Genomic DNA, 20668 nt, shown 5'->3' with positions numbered 1-20668 from the left:
GAAAGATTCGACCGACTGATTCAATGGTAAGACGAAGTGACCTAAGAAGCGTTGCTTACCAGAGTTTCAGAGTTTAATCTCTGCGCACGCGCTTATTGATAAAGCCGGGTAGCAAGTAGATCACTGCATGTATTGCTGGCGGTTTTATACAACTTTTATTTGGAACGCATGTACTTAGATTTCAGTTTTTCAAAGATTGGCGATGAAGTATACCTCACACACCCACATTTTCTCGTTTGCCGCAATTCGCTATAAAAACTGAGTATATGTAAGACAACATTTACGTGAAAAAAAAAATAAAAAGGAGTCACCTATACATATGTACACAGTATCATGGAAATCGAATGCAATGAAATGAGTTGCGGATTCGTCGAACAGACGGGTTAGTCTGTATGGCTTCAGTCAGAATGTTTTTCTTTTTTTCCTGGGAAGGTGGGCCAACGACGTGCACTTCTCAAGTGTGTTGCTTGCGCGTGCATCGTGTGTTAGCGTGTACATAAACACACGTGAAACAGAAAATTTCCGGGCGGGGGTGGGGGGGGGGGGTGGATAACTCTCAACGCCACAAGAGTTGTCCGCACCCTCCAGAAGTTATTATTGTTCCTTACGGGTAAAGGTGGTACAGGCCCGTCACACGGTTCGCGGGGCTGTCGCTGGCCATCCGTAGACGGTATATATCCGTGAATGGGACTATGTATACTGTACACTCACGTAGATGAGGTTCTCGTTGTAGCGAATGAGCAGGTTCCGGAGGATGCCCGCCTCGTGCAGGTCCCCCAGGGAGATCATGTCCTCCACGCCCTGAATGGACGTCGGGTGCATCGCCTTGATGCGCCTCTCCGGTGTCAGCCATTGCTCCTGGATGGCGAAAGGATAACACCGGTCGGTTCAGGATATTACATTATACATCGAAACACGACGCGCCCAATTACCTTGCCGTCGTCGTCGATAACCTGTATCCTTCTGCCTTCGGCCGATGCGACTCGGGCCCCGATGGCGACGTCAAACTCCCGCTTCGCCTGCGGCTCTATCCAGATGTAGTCGCCCTGCAAGATTCACGAACATATACATACAGGTTGCTGGAAATTTTGAGCGGCTTACTTCATGCGCGGCGGCACTCCTTACTTGGTATGGCACAAAAAGTACCAGCTACAACGCAAACGCTTTATTATAAATATATAGCCTCCACAAAAAAAAAAAAAAAGAACGAAAGGAAAATTTGAATTTCAAGCGAATTCCGGCAGGCACGCCTGTCTCTTCAATCACTTGTTTATCGTCACGACAACTTGCGCGAGTTGATCTGCTTATGTGGCCCGTTAGTAATTGCCATTAACGCATCAGAATGAGTATATATAATCACCGTTTTCTGAGGAATCTAGCCGAGACAACTTCTGCAGACCTAGTGCCTGTTGTCTTCGGGCTTCGACCAAAGGGAAAAGGGAGGGTTCTTTGCTCGCTTAACTTTGAGTGACATAAATGATTACGTGTTATCATGGTCAAAGGAAATTTTCGACATGTATGCACTCGTGCATGGGCAATTCTGTATATTTATACCCGCTTGGTCCTTCAAAGCGAAATTCAGTCGTTAGTGAGCGCTTGTCAGCGCGAGTCCCCTTCTTCGCTTGTGTCTCCGAGTGCTGCTCAGTGAGCAATCATGAACCGAACAGTGAAGCCTTGATTGATTGATTGACATGTGGGGTTTAACGTCCCAAAACCACTATATGATTATGAGAGACGCCGTAGTGGACGGCTCCGGAAATTTCGACCTCCCGGGGTTCTTTAACGTGCACCCAAATCTGAGCACACGGGCCTACATCATTTCCGCCTCCATCAGAAATGCAGCCGCTGCTGCCGGGATTCGATCCCGCGACCTGCGGGTCAGCAGCCGAGTACCTTAGCCACTAGACCCCCGCAGCTTCCAACTTCTTTCTAACCGACTTTAACACCTTTCTTCCTTCGTCTCTTTAGGTACGGAGGCTTAGCGCTGCTTGGATGCACACGCTATTGTTCGAAAGCATAACGTGCGTAACTAAAAGAAGGTCAGCGTATGACGCATGCGCAACGGCAACCAAGTCATATCGCAAAGCTTTGGGTATACGTAAAACTCGTCAGCTGACCCGTGAGCTATATATGTAAAGACTTGACTTGCTATATTGAAAATCGCTTCAGAAGCCACTAGTCTTGTTTTTATTGTTTTTTTCTAGTTTTTTGTTTCTATTTCGCTCTCTGTTTTTATCCGTCTTGGATTTGTTCTACCCACCAGAAGAAAACAGCATCGCTGCTTCTCTCCAACGTGAGTCGCCCGCCTCAGGCAAGTCACGCGCAATCTGCACCCTGAATCTTGCGTTCCCTTTCAATTGATCCTCACTTGCGCATATCGACAGCGATCAAGGCCGTACGATCCCATGGAGAACAGGGAACAACTATAATACTCGTAGGCACTCATGTGTGTTACGTGCATACTCGCAGGGTCACTGGCGAACAAACGTAAATCGCAAGTGCGATCGCTGTTTAAGCTCTGAGCGAAAATTTCAGTGAAGCGAAGCTCTCGCACAGTCGGGTTGCTAAGAGGACTATAGAACGGCTTATTTCAGAATAACGATATAGTCCGACCAACCGACAAAAATATTGAGAACTGGATTATGTCATGCTAGTGCGTGTGTGTGTGTGTGTGCGTGTGTGTGTGTGTGTGCGTGTGTGTGTCCATGAATTAGAAGTATTATATACTTTTCAAAGTCTATAGTACACGGACCGAATACATTGATTTTTTTCTTTTTCGTCGTTTCGTAAATGCTTTTAGGGCAGGCTTAATTTGAAAGAGCTAGCTCATTTTAGGCGTGATTCACACGGTCCCGTCAGGTGAGTAGGCATGGCCGGCAGCTAACGTATACGGAGGTCATATTTAAAGTATTTCGAACGTTCTAATTCCCGTGTTCACCTTGTGAAATCACAGGATGAAACCCACAGAAACAGGATAAATATTCGACGCTTTTGCTTATTCATGCTTCAGTTGGGCGCACTGATTAGCCTGCAGATGCTTTCGAATTAGCCTGCAAATACTTTCGAATAATTTACGATGGCCAAGTTTTGGTGGGCATGGGTCCTCATTATTATTATTATTATTATTATTATTATTATTAGTAGTAGTAGTAGTAGTAGTAGTAGTAGTGGTAGTAGTAGTAGTAGTAGTAGTAGTTCAAATTGAATGCGTTTTCTAGCGATGTTTAAAAAATGAACAGGGGCATCAATTGTCGCATCATACAATTCTTCTATTCAAACAATGGCCCTCAAGCTGATAATTTAAAAATTAATTAATTAGGTTTTTTCGGTCATTCATTGAATGTAACTTCAAGTGCGGCAAAGCTTTTTCGCCTCGGCGTACAGTTTGAGAAGACAGGGGCCTACTCGAGTGTTACAGCGTTTTTTCTATAAAAATCTGTATTGTCTAAAAAAACAAAAAAAAAAACCACTGTATATTTATATAGCCGAGTTAACGCGATAAAAAAAAAAAGCCGAAGCCGCTGCTTTGATTACTTACCCGCGTAACTATGACCATCTTGGCAGGAGGAGTTCAGCATCAAAGCTTGAAGTCCTGCCTGGAAAATACAAACAGAAACAAAAGATGGAGATAAGACACCCATGAGTGCAACGAAAAAGTATACGCATTCTGCATATGTGACAACAGAGAAACAAAAACACATTGGGGGACCCTTAAGCTTCACCTTTAAGAGTTGAACCATGACCTACTACACTCCTGACCTGTTCAGATAGCGGGGTTCCTATGGGAGCGCGTGTCCCCGCTCTCGTTCAATCGCTCGCCGTAGGTGGCGCTACCTATAACCTGTTCGTCTGCTTCTTTACGGTTGTTTTGTAGGCGCTGGTATAAGAATGCCTGCTTTCTGTGGTGAACTGTCGGCATATATGTGACTATTTCTTCCCATACATTGCTGGTCAAGTAAGCTGTTCAGTGCGCTTAAGAATTTATAGCACACTGGTTGACAAACGTGGAAACCCGTGGATTTACATGATTTTGGACAGCCTATGCGTTGTCGCGTGCATTTTATTGCAAAAAAAATTCTGAATGTCTTTTAGTATTATTATTTCTGGATATTTCTAAATTGTGGATCATAAATTCGCACTACGAGTGCTTTGTTGGTTAAAATTTGACTACAAAGAGTGAAGGTGACGTCAGCGAACAGGTGCTGCCTAGCGCCACGCCGCTCGTAGGTGACGGCCCTAGCGGCAGAAGGTATGAACTAGAACGTGGGCGCTGGAAGAGGTGCTCTCTGGGCAGGTCAGGAGTGTAGTAGGTCATGAGTTGAACGCGCTAGCGATAGTCTGTTCCTATAGTGCGTACTTCAAACGCTTGAAATCTTCTCGAACTTGCTCTACACTCACTACGTGGACCTAAGGGTGCAGTAGCGTGTGTGACTTCTATAGAGGGTGACTGGCTTTAAATTTAAACTATGGAGTCGTTGGAGTCGTTATGAAAATCCCATATTCTAACGCCTGATGGCAACGTACTCTTGCACCACGCATTAGTAAGGCAATATTTCATGTTGTATTTTGAAGCATGTAACGTGAGTCTTTTGTAAAGCATGAAAGTTCCTTTCCCTGAATTTCCAAGCAGAGGAAGTTATTTTCACCGTATTCACAAGCAGAGACGCGATTGTGCGGTATAGAACACCCGCTTGCCACGCAAACGACGCGGGTTCGATTCCCACTAAGACCCACTATTTGTTAACATTTTTCCAATTTCCGTCTTTCTTGATTTATCAGTCATACAAAGATAATTATTTTTCGCTCACAAACAACGTCACCGACGCCGGAATTTCTGATAAACGAGCTCTTTAAAGGGACCCTAAAGTCAAATAACAATTTACGTCAGAGTGAAAGCTCAATGCATGACAACATATAAAACGACAATATTATCAACAAGAGTGCCCTACTTACCAAGAAATTAAGGTAAATGCACAAGAACACAAACGCCGCAGTAGGACATTTTCGAAATGATCCCTATGACATCAGATGGACCGCCTACAAATAATAACTAGTAATCAATCTAACTGCACTAAATAAAGAACCTTCCGTGCATCAATAGACGCAATAAAATGCTGCTTGTTAGTTTCCGTTTAATTCATGGAAAAAGAACCACTGGACGTTACTATGGGGATGGCGCGAGTGGTTAAAAAAATTCAACTTCCGCGTTGTTACACGGGACAGGTAGTGCCATCTAGCGGGGCGCAGTTGAAACAAAAACGTCTGCAATCTCGAAGCCTATGACAGGAAATGGATCAATGGCCGTTGTTGCCGCTGTGGCTTCCACTGCTTTCGATCTGCTGCTACTAGCGCAGTAAAGCCGGGCAACGTTGTGCACGGCAACAGTGACGTGAGACGGTCCGGTCGGTCCGCTTCTTGAGGTGGGTAGTTTGAAGTGCGCTCACTCGATGCGGAGCACTAAAACGTGAGTTGATGTTAAAATATGCCCTTCCTTGGCACGAAAGTAACACTACGAGGTTTCTGAACCGCCATTTTAACAATCAGCGTCGACTTAATAGTTGGCTTTAGTGTCCCTTTAACGCTATCACGTAAAAAAGATTTATGGAAGAAGACTGTGTATGCGTCACAAGTAATGAGAATTTATTCATCAGAACGTTTTATACACACATCGCTCATGAAACAAATAAAATACTGTAAGCCGGGTGAAGCATGTAATCCAAGCGTGTGTACGGAGTATGATGGAACGATCCTTAGGAAAGTAATAATAATCAACGGTTACGTGGTATTGCCGTCTCTATGGGCCGGCAAGTAATAATCACAGACGCTAAGACGTTACGATAACGATGCTATATACGCGAGCACCACGTGTATTTTTGAATAATAGAGCTAATCGAAGTGCTTTAAGCATAGTTCGCTCGACGTTTCTAGTGACCTGGTGACTATAGTTAGCACCGAAATAACACCACCAACAAACAAGCGATCGCCACACTCCGCTTGGCGTTGGGGAATTTCTAGTGACTTTGTGACTAATTAACACTGAGAAAACGGCAACAAACAATCGAGCACCGTGCTGTACGGCTTTGTTAGCCTTGTTAGCTCCTGCACGAAGTTTTACCTTTCCCCACAAATGTTAGCATATACAGAAATGCCCAAAAGAAACAACGAGACATACACGACTATAATATGGGGATAAGTTCGATTCAACAGCTCGCAACATGTGCCACCGCCACACCGATGCCTGTCGGTCATGAAACCGAAAGTTAATAATTTTTACGTCCCCAAAAAACACGATATGATTATGAAAGACACCGTAGCGGAGGGCTCCGTAAATTTCTGTTCTTAAAACGTGCTCTGACATCGTACAGTATACGCGGGCCTCAACCACTTCGCCCCCAGCGAAATGGGAACCCCACGACCGGTATCGAACCCGTGACCATAGGGTGAGCAGTCGGACACCCTATAGCCACTGTTGAACCGAGGCGCGCACAGCGAAGGTTAATTACCTCGACAAAAGAACCCGCGCTGTTGCAATCAGGTGATCACAGGGCGGCTTAGCCACCTGACTGATAAACTCAGTTGGACTGGGGTAGCGTTCACCAAGTCATTCAGCCATCGCATTGGCATGACGGATTCACCCTTGTGTGAAAGCTGCAACTGTATAGAGACTATTGAACATCTCTCGTGCCACTGTGCCCAATTTGATGAAGATCGCCGGACTCTCCAGTGTGCCTTGAATAGACTCGATGACCGGCCATTCAATGAAGCAAGGATCTTAGGAGCCTGGTCGCGCAGCACATCAGCACAGAAAGCCGCACGAGCCCTCCTGAGATACTTGTCAGCAACTTCATTGAGGGACCGCCTGTGAAACTCGGCATTGTGTGTGTGTGATGTGACATGTGTCTATCTTTCTCTCTCTCTTTTACTCCCCTCTCCCTTTCCCCATGTGTAGGGTAGCAAACTGGACGCATAGTCTAGTTAACCTACCTACCTTTCCTACATTCCTTCTCTCTCTCTGAACGCACCACCGCGCCGCGTGCGCGCTTCAGCGCGCTGCTTGACCGAAGACAGCAGATAAACGCCGCATCGGAAGAACTCACAGTAAAAGTAGATGATCCGAGAAGCAAACGGTATAATATATAACGAGCACACTAAAGCGCACACGTACATGCATCCAACCTTGATTTCCTATACTGCTCGCATGCTGTGTATGCACGCGTTCTCTCTGACGCGCCCCTTGCATATACTGCAGAGTGGCTCGTCCATGCAACCACGAATGCCTGCAGGAGCAATTAGTCTCGCGAGCGCTGCGCAATCGTATCACCGAAACTCGGCTATACGCTTATTCGGCCGCCACTTTTACACGCCCGGCCGACCTACATGTACGGAGGAGTCGGTGTATACGTTTCGACAACAAGGTTATACACCTATTCTCACTCCGTATTTTTATCCGCGCCAAGCGGGCTACCGCCGCCGACTGCCGCAAGCATCTACTCGGGATAATTGTAACCATGCACTTGCTTCAACTTACTAGTTTTTTTTTTTTTGTTAGCCTCAAAAAGTATAGGCGAAAATTGCCCACGATATGCGACAGCCTTCGGCCTCGTTGCCTGAAATACTGGTGCCATAAAAAAAAAAATCGAAGGCCTTCTTTCATTGGACGGGAGTTTTCTCAGCCACGAAAGTTCGGACCCATTATATATACAGCGCATTATATATACGACTATAGACGTATCGGCTACGTCGTATCCAAAACCGCAGGAAAAATATATGGTACCCGTTCGCAGTGCACTGAGTATACATGTGGACGCGAAGCAGAAGCATGGTCTGCAGTGATTGATATGTGGGGTTTAACGTCCTAAAACCACCATATGATTATGAGAGACGCCGTAGTGGAGGGCTCCGGAAATTTCGACCACTTGGGGTTTTTTCACGTGCACCCAAATCTGAGCTCACGGGCCTACAGCATTATCGCCTCCATCGAAAATACAGCTGCCGCAGCCGGGATTCGATCCCGCGACCTGCGGGTCATCAGCCGAGTGCCTTAGCCACATGACCACCGCGGCGGGGCAAGCGTGGTCTGCAAGAGCACACAGTAAACCGATTCTGACCCTTAAGGGTGCAAAAAGAGTGCCGACACCCTAAGCACACCCTTTGAGCACCCTATTCGCGTCTCAGCACCCTACAAGCGGAACCTAAAGGGTGAACACATCAAAAGGGTGCAAACTAGGGTGCAAAAAGGGTGCAACAACTAATGGGTGCTGATGAGCACCCATTAGGGTGCACAGTCGCCGACAAAGCTTTGTGAGTAACGTGGTCATAGAGCATAACCAACAGCTTTTAGATGTCTAGTGGTTAGACACCATGGTCTCATTAATAGCCCCACCACAGTAACTGATATCTGAATAGCGATAGTGCCCGGCGGAACGTAAGTTCTGCACTGGTTCTTGCATTCTTGCTGCCTCTTTCTCGTCGCCTCACGGCCGGCGCTGACCAAGCCATGCGCTACAAGCTCACTAGCCAATGGCGGAGTACGCAGCTGGCAGAGCTACAACAGGATTGTGACTTACACATAGCCTCGTTTGCGCCTAACACTGAAAACAAAGCTTCGTCCACGACAGTATATATAAATCATACATTTGTTGATGCAAAGAAATACAAACCAACAAGACCGTGGTAGATAAAACAGTTTTTGTGTTGTACAAATATTTGTTAACCTTACAATGTATCAGTTGACACGTGTTACCAATTTTTATGGCGGGCTATGGACTTTGACGTTCTAATATTATAACATTAAAGAAACGTTTTCTTGATTTTGTTCATAGAAATATTCTTCAAAGCAAGTTAAAATGAGCCTTGACTAAAACATTTTCCTAAAGAAAATTCACTAAAGACAGCTAAAATATTGTTTGCCAACTAATACGCTTATTTTGATGTGACAAATTTTGCTTGCTGCCTGTACTTTGTACTAATATACAACCGCTTTGACACTGTTTTTAACAGCCAGCTTAACCACTCAACCAATGTACAGATGTTAACAAGGTATCGGTATAAGAAATACACAAGCAAGCAAACGTTTCAAATTTCGCGCGCTCTTTCACATTTCAAATTTCGCGCAATTACGCGTAGTGTGATTTTGTCATTTTCAAAGGTAAAAAATATTCTATGCAATACGCACTAACGTATCTTCTATCTTCACTATTTTTACTTAAAATTTAAGCAGAAATAATCTATTTACTTATCATATAAAAAGTTATGTGCGCAAATGCGGATCGGTGGCGTCAGCAGGACAAAAATGGCGGTATCTTCCTGGAGGCCGCAACGGCCGTGTGCCGAGCGTTTAAAGTCGATTTTTTATGTTGTTCAAAGTGTGCTTGCGCTGTCTTTCGTGTTCTGTCGGTGCTGCTTGTTACGAAGATGCACTATACTCAAGAGAGGACTGGCTGCTTTGTACCGTCGAGCGCTCGCCAAACTAAAAAGGTAGGTGGATGTTTCTGCTGTCGACGCTTTGTTTTTTGCTTCTCCGGCCAGGCCGCGGCGTGCCCGATCCAGGCTGTTATGCTCCTCCCGCGGTTAACACCAAAAGCGCTATAGTATAATAACGTTGTGAACTAAGGTTTTTCTAGCTGGTAGACGATAAGTGAGTTTTTATTAACGTAGCGAGCCTGCTGGCGTGTCTGATTTCATTAGGCTCAAGTCTAAGCTCAGGGACGTTACGCGCGGATGAATTTTTTCTGTGGGGAAGGAGGTTAAAGCAATGTGCGCTGTGATGCTGTAAGTCGGCGGGCGATGCTCTTCACGCTATGAATCACTATATTTTTGCAATGCCGTCGGACGCCGTTCGGGGACGGCGCATGGAAGCCGTAAGCGTCGTCTGTGTGTCGCGTGCGTTGGAGTATTCCGGTGATTCGCGTTGAATTAGATCTTTCCGTATTTAATTTAGACAAATGGAGAAGAATAACGTGGTGTCCGCGTTGGTATTTACGCGGCCTTGTTCGTTTTCTGTGCCAAAGAAGTATATGAAGAAAGTTTTATATGTTACTCGTCCTCTTTTCAACAGCTACATGATCATTAAATGTGTGTGACTACTATAAGGTAGATGTGTTTTCCTGTGTGACCAAATGTGTTTGCATCCACCGGGCACGTATAATATTAAATTACCATGATATTCAGCTTAATTAAGTGTGCGTAAACTTGACACAGCGTGCTGTAGGTGCGGTTCTCAAAGCGTGCAATTACGCCCGGGTCAATACATTTTCTCTATGAGTGGCCGAATAGCCGTACCTTAGCTGTGCAAGCGCTAGGTTGAGCAGTAGTTCACTCGTTCGAGTGCAATTTTGGTGGTACTGCTTGTTCCCCCCTGCTCACATATCATTGCATTCTTCTGGTTTGTAAAAGAATTGTGGGCGCTGCAGCGCGCTTTAGAGTTAAAACTTTGCCGAATACCTATACGTCTACAAACATTCTAAGACCAAGTTGTACCAAAACTTCCAATGACACTTTCGAATACAAGTGTAATGCTTTATCTGATATTATAAATTCTTTATGACCTCGCTGCAGATTTACAAGTGACCTGTGATATGTGCAGTGTATGAATGCCTAATTTATTGCTCAAAACACAATAAGGTTATACATCACAGTATGCATGCATATGTTGCTGCTGACATGCAAACTTAGACATTGTATTTATCTAAGAATGAACAAATCTAAACTGCCGTTTTTTGAAGATGTACGCATCAGACCAATTGAATAATATCAAAAATAATGTTCACCAAGTGATTGTTGTTTACTGCCTTGCACCAACGTCATTAAAACCGCCTTGTTGGTACTTAGACCACATGGTAGGATGCAAGTTTCATGACGTCATATTGAATGTTAATGTCACATGATATGCAAGGTAAATTGTTATTAGCATACAGAGGCCAATAACGTTATTGTCTCATCGTTATCATAATGAAGCAGGTTAGGCAATATGTGATTCTGCTGCCTTTACGTCATGTTGGGAAACCATTGTTATGTAGCTATCTGCAGTGTCTGAGATCCTGGTTGCCAGTCAATATTGCAGAAGCTTGCCTGCTTCATTGTGATGGCATGGGGTTCAAGATTGATGTTTTGTCTTAGTGTTTCCACTTTTACTCCCCTATGGTCATTAGACAGCTTGTGCTGTTTGATTAGAAGTGGGGAGTAGTGCCTTTTTAGCCGACCAGAACAATTTAGATCAATGATCACCATGAAGCAGCACACAATATTCATTTAGTGAACTCAATTTCAGGCAAATTATAAACGTCCGAATGTTAGCCGTTTGAAGGAAGCTTTATTCGTTGAACTCATGAGAATAAATGGTAGAGAAGGAAAGGCAGGGAGGTTAGCCAGACCAGCAAAAACGGTCTATCACCCTATACGGGGGAACAGGGAGATTGAAGTCCTGTCGGAGTGGTCTGGTCGCTAAGGTACTCGGTTTCTAACCCGAAGGTCGCAGGATGATATTCCGGCCTTGCTAGCTGCTTTTTCGATAAAGGTGAAAATGCTGTACGCCTGTGTTCTCAGATTTGTGTGCACGTTAAAGAATCCCAGGTGGTCGAAATTTCTGGAGCCCTCCACTACCTTGGTAAAAAAATCATGTGTCAGTATTGCTTTAATTTTATGCTTTATCTGCAGTGGATGCATATGCGCATATGGACATGTATATGTAGTGGTATTGCAATTTTACGGAATAAAATATTCATATGGTGCATATTGCATGGCATTTACTTAAGAAACACATCACATGGGTATGATAACTACAGAAATGCAAGGGTGCCTCTATGGATGCACTCGTGCATATATTTGGTCAGCTTCAAGAAAAGAATTTATCGATTGCAGGCAACAGCATTACTCACGCATGCTTATCTCTTAATTACGTGCAGTCGATACAGCTAAAAGGGGGTGTCTTCATCTAAAAGTTCTAACTTCATCTTCTTGCATGAGTGAGCTATAAAGGTTAATGAAAATTCACATGTATGACATCGACATGAAAAGCTTTGCAGCAGCATGTTTTTCGTTGTATTTATACTGCAGCATGCCCTTTTTGTATTTCTCAGTTGCGTGCCACCAAATATAATTTGGCCATGCGTTTCTAGCCATTCACTGCAATTTGGCAAGCAGCGCATGCAGTCTAGACAAACCTCACTAAAATAATTTTTTTGCACTGGTGCAGAAATTCTTTGGCACGGTCTGTCATTTCATTTGAGTGAGGCTGCTCAAGGAAATTTCCTGACAAGGTCAAGGAGCCCAAGCACCAGCGAACTCTGAACCATTGTTTCAAGCATCAGCTCTGTTCAACCTGCTTATGCGCTGTGCCTCACCAAGCTACTGGACGCTGCCTATTTATATGAAGTGCTCTTCATATTCTCCTCAGTTTGGCAGCAGTGTGTGTGGTCTTCACAGTGCTTGCCAAAATCATTTTTGCACAGGTGAGACACTTATTTCCTGCTTTAATTGTGTTAGTATTACTGCATGCACTCCTGTCAAGCAAGAGTAGTAATGTTTCCTGTGAATTGTTTGTCATGGTAAACAGAGGATTTCAAGCACAAAATTTGTACTGAACTTTGGTCCTTCAAGAAGTGTGGAATGAAGGTGGTGACAGTGTCAACGCGCTCTCTTTAGAAATAAAGGCTTTGCATGAAAAGCCTGTCGCACCTTGAAACAGGCACAAAAAACTTCCAGGGGAAAATAAGCAACTTCAGATGAAAATAGAAGAATTTACACTGTATTCAAGGTTGAACTATCCGACATCAAAGGCGTCTCAGATGAGGGTTTTCTTTTGACGCTGTCCGAAATTTTTGGGCGATGATGGAAAAACCATTACTCGTGATGATATTGACACTGCAGACAGAGTAGGAACAAACAAGCCTAGTTTGAAAAAAAAATAGTAGTGCATTATGAACGATGTTACAAATGAAATGTTCTGGATAAGACAAAAAACTTACGTCTGGCTACAGTGGCCTTTCCTTTTAGATCAAGTAGTCCTATTTATGTCAACGAACACTTGACAAGACAAGGTAAGCAGTTAGTGAGAGCACGAATGCAAAAAAAACAAGTTGGATGAAGGTACATTTGAATGCAAAGCACTAAATTTATTGCAAAAAAAAATTGGAAACATTAGCAATTTTAAAGACTGCCTTCTTAAAAGATCTGGCAAAATGCTGTGTTGATGCCTTCAGAGCCACACTTTTCTTGAGCTTGCAATGTCAGTAAACTATGACTGACATGGCAGAATTTTGATACCTAGATAGTGAAAAATTGATACCTAGATAGTGAAAAAGGCCATCAGCTATCTTCAATGCCTTTACCTTGAATGCTCTTAGCATTATAAATAAGACTAGTAGCCTGTGTCTCTATTTCGATGACATGCCGGTAAAATTTGATGCCATTCTTTTGACATAATCCTTGTATTTTTTGTGCGATATAGCCCACCAAAAATACCAGGGTACAATTATCATGGCATTGTGTAGTTCATGAAATGGGGAATTGGAATAGCACTGTACATCTAACGTTAATTTTTGGCTGATGTCAATAGACTTCCGTGTGTTAAGCCCTGTGTTGAGTGTCTAGTAGTCAACTTGGGGGTTTTGTTTTGCAGCAATTAGCGCGCCTCCATTAGGTCATAAGTAGGAATTTAGAGTTTCTGGAAACTAGGTAACTTGATTTTTCGGTCACAGATGCACAGACGATTTTTCGCTCACAACCAACGCGGCAGACGCCGGCGGCGGGTTTTCTGCGACACGAGCTCTTCAACGCTATCATGTTAAAAAGCTGACATAGGCAGCATTGACCAAATGAATGCAAAGAATAAAGTCAAGTGTCCTAGCAGGAATCCAAACCTAGTATTCTGCTTGGTAATTAAGTATTCTACCACAGAGCCATGCCCGGTCTCGGTTATACTTTCCAAATAGTCTCAAATGTTTGTGTAACATCAACTACCGTTGCAGTACTGGCTATCAAATTTTATAACTATTACATGTGCACTCCTATGATGCAGCCGTGAGGTCGAGTCAAAGTCAATTGTAGTCAGGCACCATCCTGTGAAGTATTTGTGTAGCAGTGTTGAGGGCTACCATCGTCGCGAGTGCCAGCGCAAACACCAGTGCTTCATACCAGCCTACCACTTCTAGTGTGGCTAATATCCATGTTTCTGTTGGCATTGTTACGAAACAGCAAATAACTGCTAATGTTGTCAAAGGTGTGACATCTCCCCATAACAAATGAAACATATGCGGCTGTTTAACGTATGTGTGTGCGAGAATTTGTACTTATATTGAGCTCCACTTCATGAGATCACTCAATAAAAAAATTAAAATACATGTTATGCGTGTTTCGCATAACATCGATTCCTAAAGTATGTGGGGTCTGCCAAATTTTTAGCATCGATTTTGTAACCTAAATGCTATTATTTATTGAACATGAACAGCTGGACTGCAACATAAGTTTTAGGTATTAGGAAAACTGAATATGTTCATGACTACAGCATACCTAACAGGCAAATACTAGTACTACATACATGACACACTATTGTAGAGCTAGACTAGAATATTGCTTATTGGCACTTTACAATTCTTTAAAAACCCTAATTAACTTCAGTGCCTTATTCGATTTGTTCAAATCGGATGTGCGCAATCACTTGATGAATAGCTTTTTACTCAAACCTAACTCATGTTTCAAGTGTGCATCATGCTGAATCATTGCTCAGATGTTTCTTTTGTATATATTTCCTTTCTACTATGCTGTTTGTTTTTTATGTGAAATCTGTTGTACGTGCTACCCTCTGTAGCCCCACAGGTACTGTCAAGTTGTTTACACAGTTTTTTGCCTGGGGGACCTCCAACAAGCATGTTTTCCGTTGAAAACAAAGCGAATTTTGATGCTGACTTCTACTCACATCGAACTAAGCACACTCCAGCATGACAACGCATATTGTATCTTGGACAGTCTGTCTTGTGAAACTCTTAGTGATTACTTCTGTCTTTATTTTAGGCTTCCGGGTGCGGATGTGCTGTAGAGAAGGAGCGCCCTGACCACACTTTTTGTAAAAGGAACCAAAGTCGCCTGGGCAGCTGAAGATGGATTGTGCAAGTGTTTGAATGATCACATTATATTAATCCAACACCACTTGCATTACTTTGCCAATATTTGTGATTTTGTAACACACAAGTTTAGAAACACACACACATATATAAAAGGAGAGCTGTAAATAGGCCTTGCGCAAGTTTGTAGTCAAGGCTTTTAGCATGATGACCAAAGCATGTTATATAAGCCCACATGTTTTACCACACACCTACTCTCCTATCTATTTTCTTTTTCAATTTTGTGGCCACCGGCAACACCCTCAATAAGCGCCTTTGTACTGCTGGTGCCTCTAACTTATATTTTGTTGTTCTAAATAATTTATTTGTTACCTACTATGCAAGGAGGGAAGTCAGAATGTTAAAAGTTAAAAAAGAAGTCTCTTCACAAAAAAGATGTCTACTCGTAAGAAAAAAGATTTGAAAAAACAGAAGATTGATCCTCACTCACAAAGATCTCACCATTACAATCGATGCAGAAGGTCATAGCTCATGTTTACTATTGTCAATCTTTTTCGGTTGTATGCTATGTACAATAAAATAGTGACTATTGGCATCATGTTAATTTATTTGTCATAAATTATTGTTGGGGCCTAATATCTTGCTTTCTCACATGCATAAAAGCTCACGTCTGCTACACATAATTTAAAAGAGCGCAATGTGGTAAGGTTCTGTATTTAGTGCATATTATCTGTGTGTCTTTCAAAGTGAGTATATGGCATTTGAAATAATCACCAGTATTCGAAACTTGTGAATTTTTAATTTGCAGGCATGCATGTCTGTATGATGACCGAGCATCCATAAATTGTGCATGCATGTGTGCAGCAAGGGGCCTTGAATAGATTACATTCATTCTGGACCAAGAATGGGTAGCACAGGCCATATACGCACTCTGGGATCAATTTCATGATTATTAAAACACACATATTTATTCAATATAGCTTGCTTTAAGGTATATATTTACATATTGTCTACTTCCACCTTGAACATTGCACCATGCATCCGGCACTCTGCCGAGTGCTTCTCGAGGGCACTTTGGTAACTAGTACACAAACGTACAGACAGCTGTAAGTGGGCCTCCACTTTGTTGACTGCTAGAGAACAACGGCTTCGCCAAATCACACTTCCTTTGTGGTGAAGCTAACTTTGCTCTTGCAACAGTACCAGCTTATCTAAAATTTGACACTGTTCTTTAGAAGTGCAGCTTGTTCTATCCAGAGCAGCCAAAAACGAAAACATGAACAGCACCTGGACAGGGTAAGGCACAATTGCAGCACTTCTCGATAACAGTGCCGGATTCTCTATTTGCCTACACATAGAGAAAGCAAAACACTGAAGCCAACTTACCAGTAGCTTCACTGCAGAGACGCTGTGTTTTAAAAGACGATGCAAAAGCCCCACCTAGAGCTGTCACTGTGTTTCAGTGCTAGTTTCATAAGCACCTGCGGAAGGCACTCTGTGGAGGGCCGGCCGCGTGCATGGTGCACATGTTCAGGGTGGAATGGACGACTTAGTACATGTGTTCAAGTACTAACTGTATGTGGGCTGTCACTCAGCATGGTCTACAGAGTATACAGCAATCTGCATTTTAGCCATCTCCAGCGTCAATCCTAGATTTGGCCCACTGGTACGTCGATGTGGAGCACCCTTCCAGCACCCATTTGAAAGGGTGTTATGACATCACAGCACCTTTTTTTAAAGGGTGCACTCATTACACCCTTCAAAATTTTTGCTCTGCACCCTTTCCTTAAGGGTGCTGAGCTCTGCACCCTTTCTCAGCACCCTTTTTGGAACACCCAATAGGGAGCAAAGGGTGTTCGTCTGGCGACAAGCTCATTTACACCCTTAAGGGTCAGAATTGGTTTAGTGTGCAGATGGCGAATATGAACCGGCGCCCGTCGTGCACTTGGAACTTATCTTTATAGACAGGCATATCAGACATCCAGACGGGAGCACTAAACGCCTCCATTGTAGCGTATAAGGGTGGATGCATGGCTCGAACTTGCAGGGAAGAAGGACGTTTGTTGAAAATGAAAGTGTCTTCCGAATAGTCGTAAAAGACAAGAAAATTTGTCAGCGAGCAAGTGCTTTTTTTCTTTTTTAAACAGAAGAGTCGACGTTTGGGTGAGTTCAAATTCGTCGAAAACCGTGACGGAACAGCGCTAAAAACGAAGAAACAAAGTAGGCAAAATAATAGTAATAACTAAAAAAATCCTCACATGGTCTCAAACGCATTCGCCTAAGACGAATAGAAGGATGATGATGATAGCCTCTACATATAGTTCACACCAACATTGAGGGACTGGCCGTGAAACGTATAATTTACAAGTAAAAGTCACATAATAAATGGATGACTAATGAATGATAGAATAGTTATGATAAATTAATAATGCGTGCAACGCTTACAAAGGGCGGGTCTGAATATTATATATAGAACCCCAGGTGGTCAAAATTACCGGAGCCCTCCACTACGGCGTCTCTCATAATCATATGGTGGTTTTGGGACGTTAAACCCCACAAATCAATCAATCAATCAATCAATGAATATTATATATATATATATATATATATATATATATATATATATATATATATATATATATATTAGCCCGAGAGACTGAGTATACCCTTGCGCCGAGATCGCAATAGCCTCGAAATCCCGGCTTTCTGTCGCGGTATACGATAGTGCGTATACGCTTACGTGGGAGCGTTGTAGTAATAATTGAAGATAGCATTGACACTGCACAAGGGAAAAACGAATCACAGAAGGTAATAAATGCGGCTACATTTAGTGTACCTGTGCTTCGAGTTTTCGATTATTATTTTTTTTTCTAGCGCTGGATCTTCCATCTGCTAACCACCTATAGCCTATGCAGAAAGGCCCTTATGTCACTCCGAGAATTCCACTTGTTTTCATAGAAATTCTACTGAGCGAAACAAAACTGCTCGGTCATACGTGTTTATCTTTCAGATAATCGACATTTCATAAGTCTTATATCGAAGAGCATATAAAGTTATTGGGGTGGCACAAAGATGGCTTCAGCATGGTATATCCCAAGAGACCACACCGCAGAAGCGTTGGTCTTGGGATCAAATCTATATAATGAACTTTTCGACATCCGGTAAGATTACTTTTCACATATGATCAGCCAAAACAAAAGAAAAAATAAATCGAAAGTATATACGGAGACAGTATACTTCCGGCTTTCCTTTCTCACTTTCCTCCATCTACCTCTTCCGGCCGCCTTCGATCTCATCGTCTATGCACGATCTCGTAGCCTTCATACGGTGAACCGCCTGTCGTCACCAGCGAGCCATGCACACCCGTATAACGACCGACCTCCGCGGCATCTCTCCGTACACGCAAGCCACACTGACCGCAATTGTCCGACGAGCGCGTCCCGCGGACGCGAAATACGCGCGTCATGACCAAACAATGGGCTTCGCGAGGGCAAGCACCCAAAGACCCATCGTATACGGCAGTATACGCATGCAATCTCTAACGCGAGCGCAGCAGCCAGGGCCACCGCGTGTGCGTCTGTCCGCGCATGCATGCGTCTGCACTAGCGTCAAAGGCGATTCACGATGCACACAGCCGTACGCACTCCGCGCGAATGGACATATCGCAACACGTGGGCCGGAAGCGACTTCCTGCACGCCAAAACTTCCGCAGCAGTGGCCACCGCGGAGGGTCAACCTCGTCGCTCTCGATGTGCGCTGTCGTAAGAGCGACAACGGAGCCATCCGAGCGCGAAGCCGGGTCGCGCAGACCGCGTCTCCGGCGGCGCGCTGCACGAGCAATGCGCGATGAAGGGTCACGGAAAGCAACGAAAAAACAAGACGAGGCAGAGACACAAAGCCGGGCTTTTTAAACGACGACGCAAAAGAGAGCGCGCGTCACAGGAAGAACGGAGAAAGCGCACCTATACCTTTCGACACAAGAGCGAGGTGTACACGGACGACTGACCGCCGTGACACACGGTGGGCGGCCGCCGCAACTCGGCTTTGTGGTGACGCGGGTGCGTTCTCGTTTGAGTTCATGGTGGACGACATTTCGCGCGTCGTTCCGTCGCTTTAGCTGAAACCAACTGAACCAGGCGCGCACCGCGACACGACGCGGCCGACTTGGAGAGGTGTTGTGCGTAAAACGTGGTTGGCTCGACACGCAGTTGGCCCAAACGTGCCGCAAAGATGCGAGTAATTTCTCGCTTCGTAATTACCTGACTGTAGTAGAATTGCTTTCACGTGCGTATTGATAACGTTTGGTTCAAGACCACTGCAGCTTCGAAAATTAATGATAAGGCTGCCCGCGCCCCCAGTATACTGACGAAAAATTTCGCACGCTCTTACGATAACGTCAACATTTGCATAGCTCTTATTCACAGATGATGTCCTGGATGCCAACGCTTCGTCGAGTGACAAAAGATAACTGCAACGCAGATACGTCAGAGCAATCGGTTCTGCAGATTAAGCTTAACACAGAACTGCGCGACCACACGAGCATCCGGACATGTATAAGTGGACGCTAACTTTCAGAAAATTTCTTTTAAACATTATCCTTGAGATCTGCGGACACAGTTCGATTCCATTGGACCGCTTGCGGCTGTTGTGCGAGGTTGAAAAAAAAAAAAAAAACGGGTCAACTCGCGCCGGTGGCCGCACAAACACCAAGCGCGCAGCTTTACGACGACACAGCCGAATACAGCGAGCGCACAAAGGCCTTCGCAGAAGGCTGGGCGAGGAGGCGCGCTTTTAGCTTACGCCAAAATTGAGAAGGACACAAAAGGGCGCAGCACCGGTCTACAGCTCAAACAAAGAAGGCGAGCCGTGCGAAGAGAGCCAAGGGGGCAGCACCATGCACGCATGCGTGCATCATGGTCGCATGCGTGCCGCAGCCTTTCTGGGCGTGTCATGCGTTCGCGTGGTTGCAACGGGGAGAGAATCGCGCAAACGCGGACAACGCGCCGAGCCAGTCTCCATCTTGAATACGCGCACTCGGCTATGTAGGCGCAACGGCCGGCCAATGGAATTTTTTCGGCGGGACGCGTCACAGGCTTGCGAACTGTATGTATGCACTGCAATAGCAAAGAATGAAAACCTTCAGTGACCAACTGCCGCTTGTGAGAACCTGTCCCCTGAGCAGGCACGAGAATGAGACCGAGAGACAAAGGCCAGTCGTACTATAGTCCATGAAACCACTGGCGACATATACCCTCATAGACGAAAGCCGTGTCTCATTGGGTATTACAGGATTATCCCTGGAAGAAAAAGAAATATTGCTAAATGAGTGTAGTTCGCTACCGTCCCAACTCTGCAGGTGTTCAACAGCGACGGCGCGTGTACACTTCGCCGACAACCGTTGCAGCACTCAAACGGAGAGTGGTCGAAGCACGGTAAGAGTTTGTACAAAATTAAATTCCAGGAAGAACACTCAGGCAAGAATTAGGAAAGAAGAATACTAAAATAACAAGGACAACGTGTCGCGAAGCGATAAAGTACAGTACAGTGCGGGCGTTTTTATTCCCCCACCGGGTTTCTGATGGAGATATCCCGCGAGGCAAGGGTTCAAC

At 44.4% G+C, this 20668-nt stretch overlaps 1 protein-coding gene and 1 long non-coding RNA gene across 4 annotated transcripts in view; one reads left to right on the top strand and one right to left on the bottom strand.

Moving 5' to 3' along the window:
• ck (unconventional myosin-VIIa ck) overlaps positions 1-20668 on the bottom strand; it is a 178125-nt gene that overhangs the window by 81805 nt on the left and 75652 nt on the right. For all 3 annotated transcript variants that reach the window (XM_075891400.1, XM_075891402.1, XM_075891403.1), the window contains exons 2-4: positions 3539-3596; positions 933-1046; positions 712-858 (exon numbers count right to left, since the gene is read on the bottom strand). In XM_075891400.1, the coding sequence (XP_075747515.1) occupies positions 712-858; positions 933-1046; positions 3539-3556 (279 nt within the window). In that variant the 5' untranslated portion in view covers positions 3557-3596. The remainder of the gene's footprint in view (positions 1-711; positions 859-932; positions 1047-3538; positions 3597-20668) is intronic.
• Positions 9297-15654, top strand: LOC142808245 (uncharacterized). The gene is made up of 3 exons (XR_012894656.1): positions 9297-9477; positions 12194-12449; positions 15010-15654. It is a non-coding gene; the product is annotated as an uncharacterized LOC142808245 (long non-coding RNA).

The sequence above is a fragment of the Rhipicephalus microplus genome, chromosome 1 (assembly GCF_043290135.1).
Source record: "Rhipicephalus microplus isolate Deutch F79 chromosome 1, USDA_Rmic, whole genome shotgun sequence".
In the NCBI taxonomy this organism is placed as follows: domain Eukaryota; kingdom Metazoa; phylum Arthropoda; class Arachnida; order Ixodida; family Ixodidae; genus Rhipicephalus; species Rhipicephalus microplus.
The sequence above is the reverse complement of the archived record's forward strand: the minus strand, read 5'-3'. Positions and strand labels throughout refer to the sequence as shown.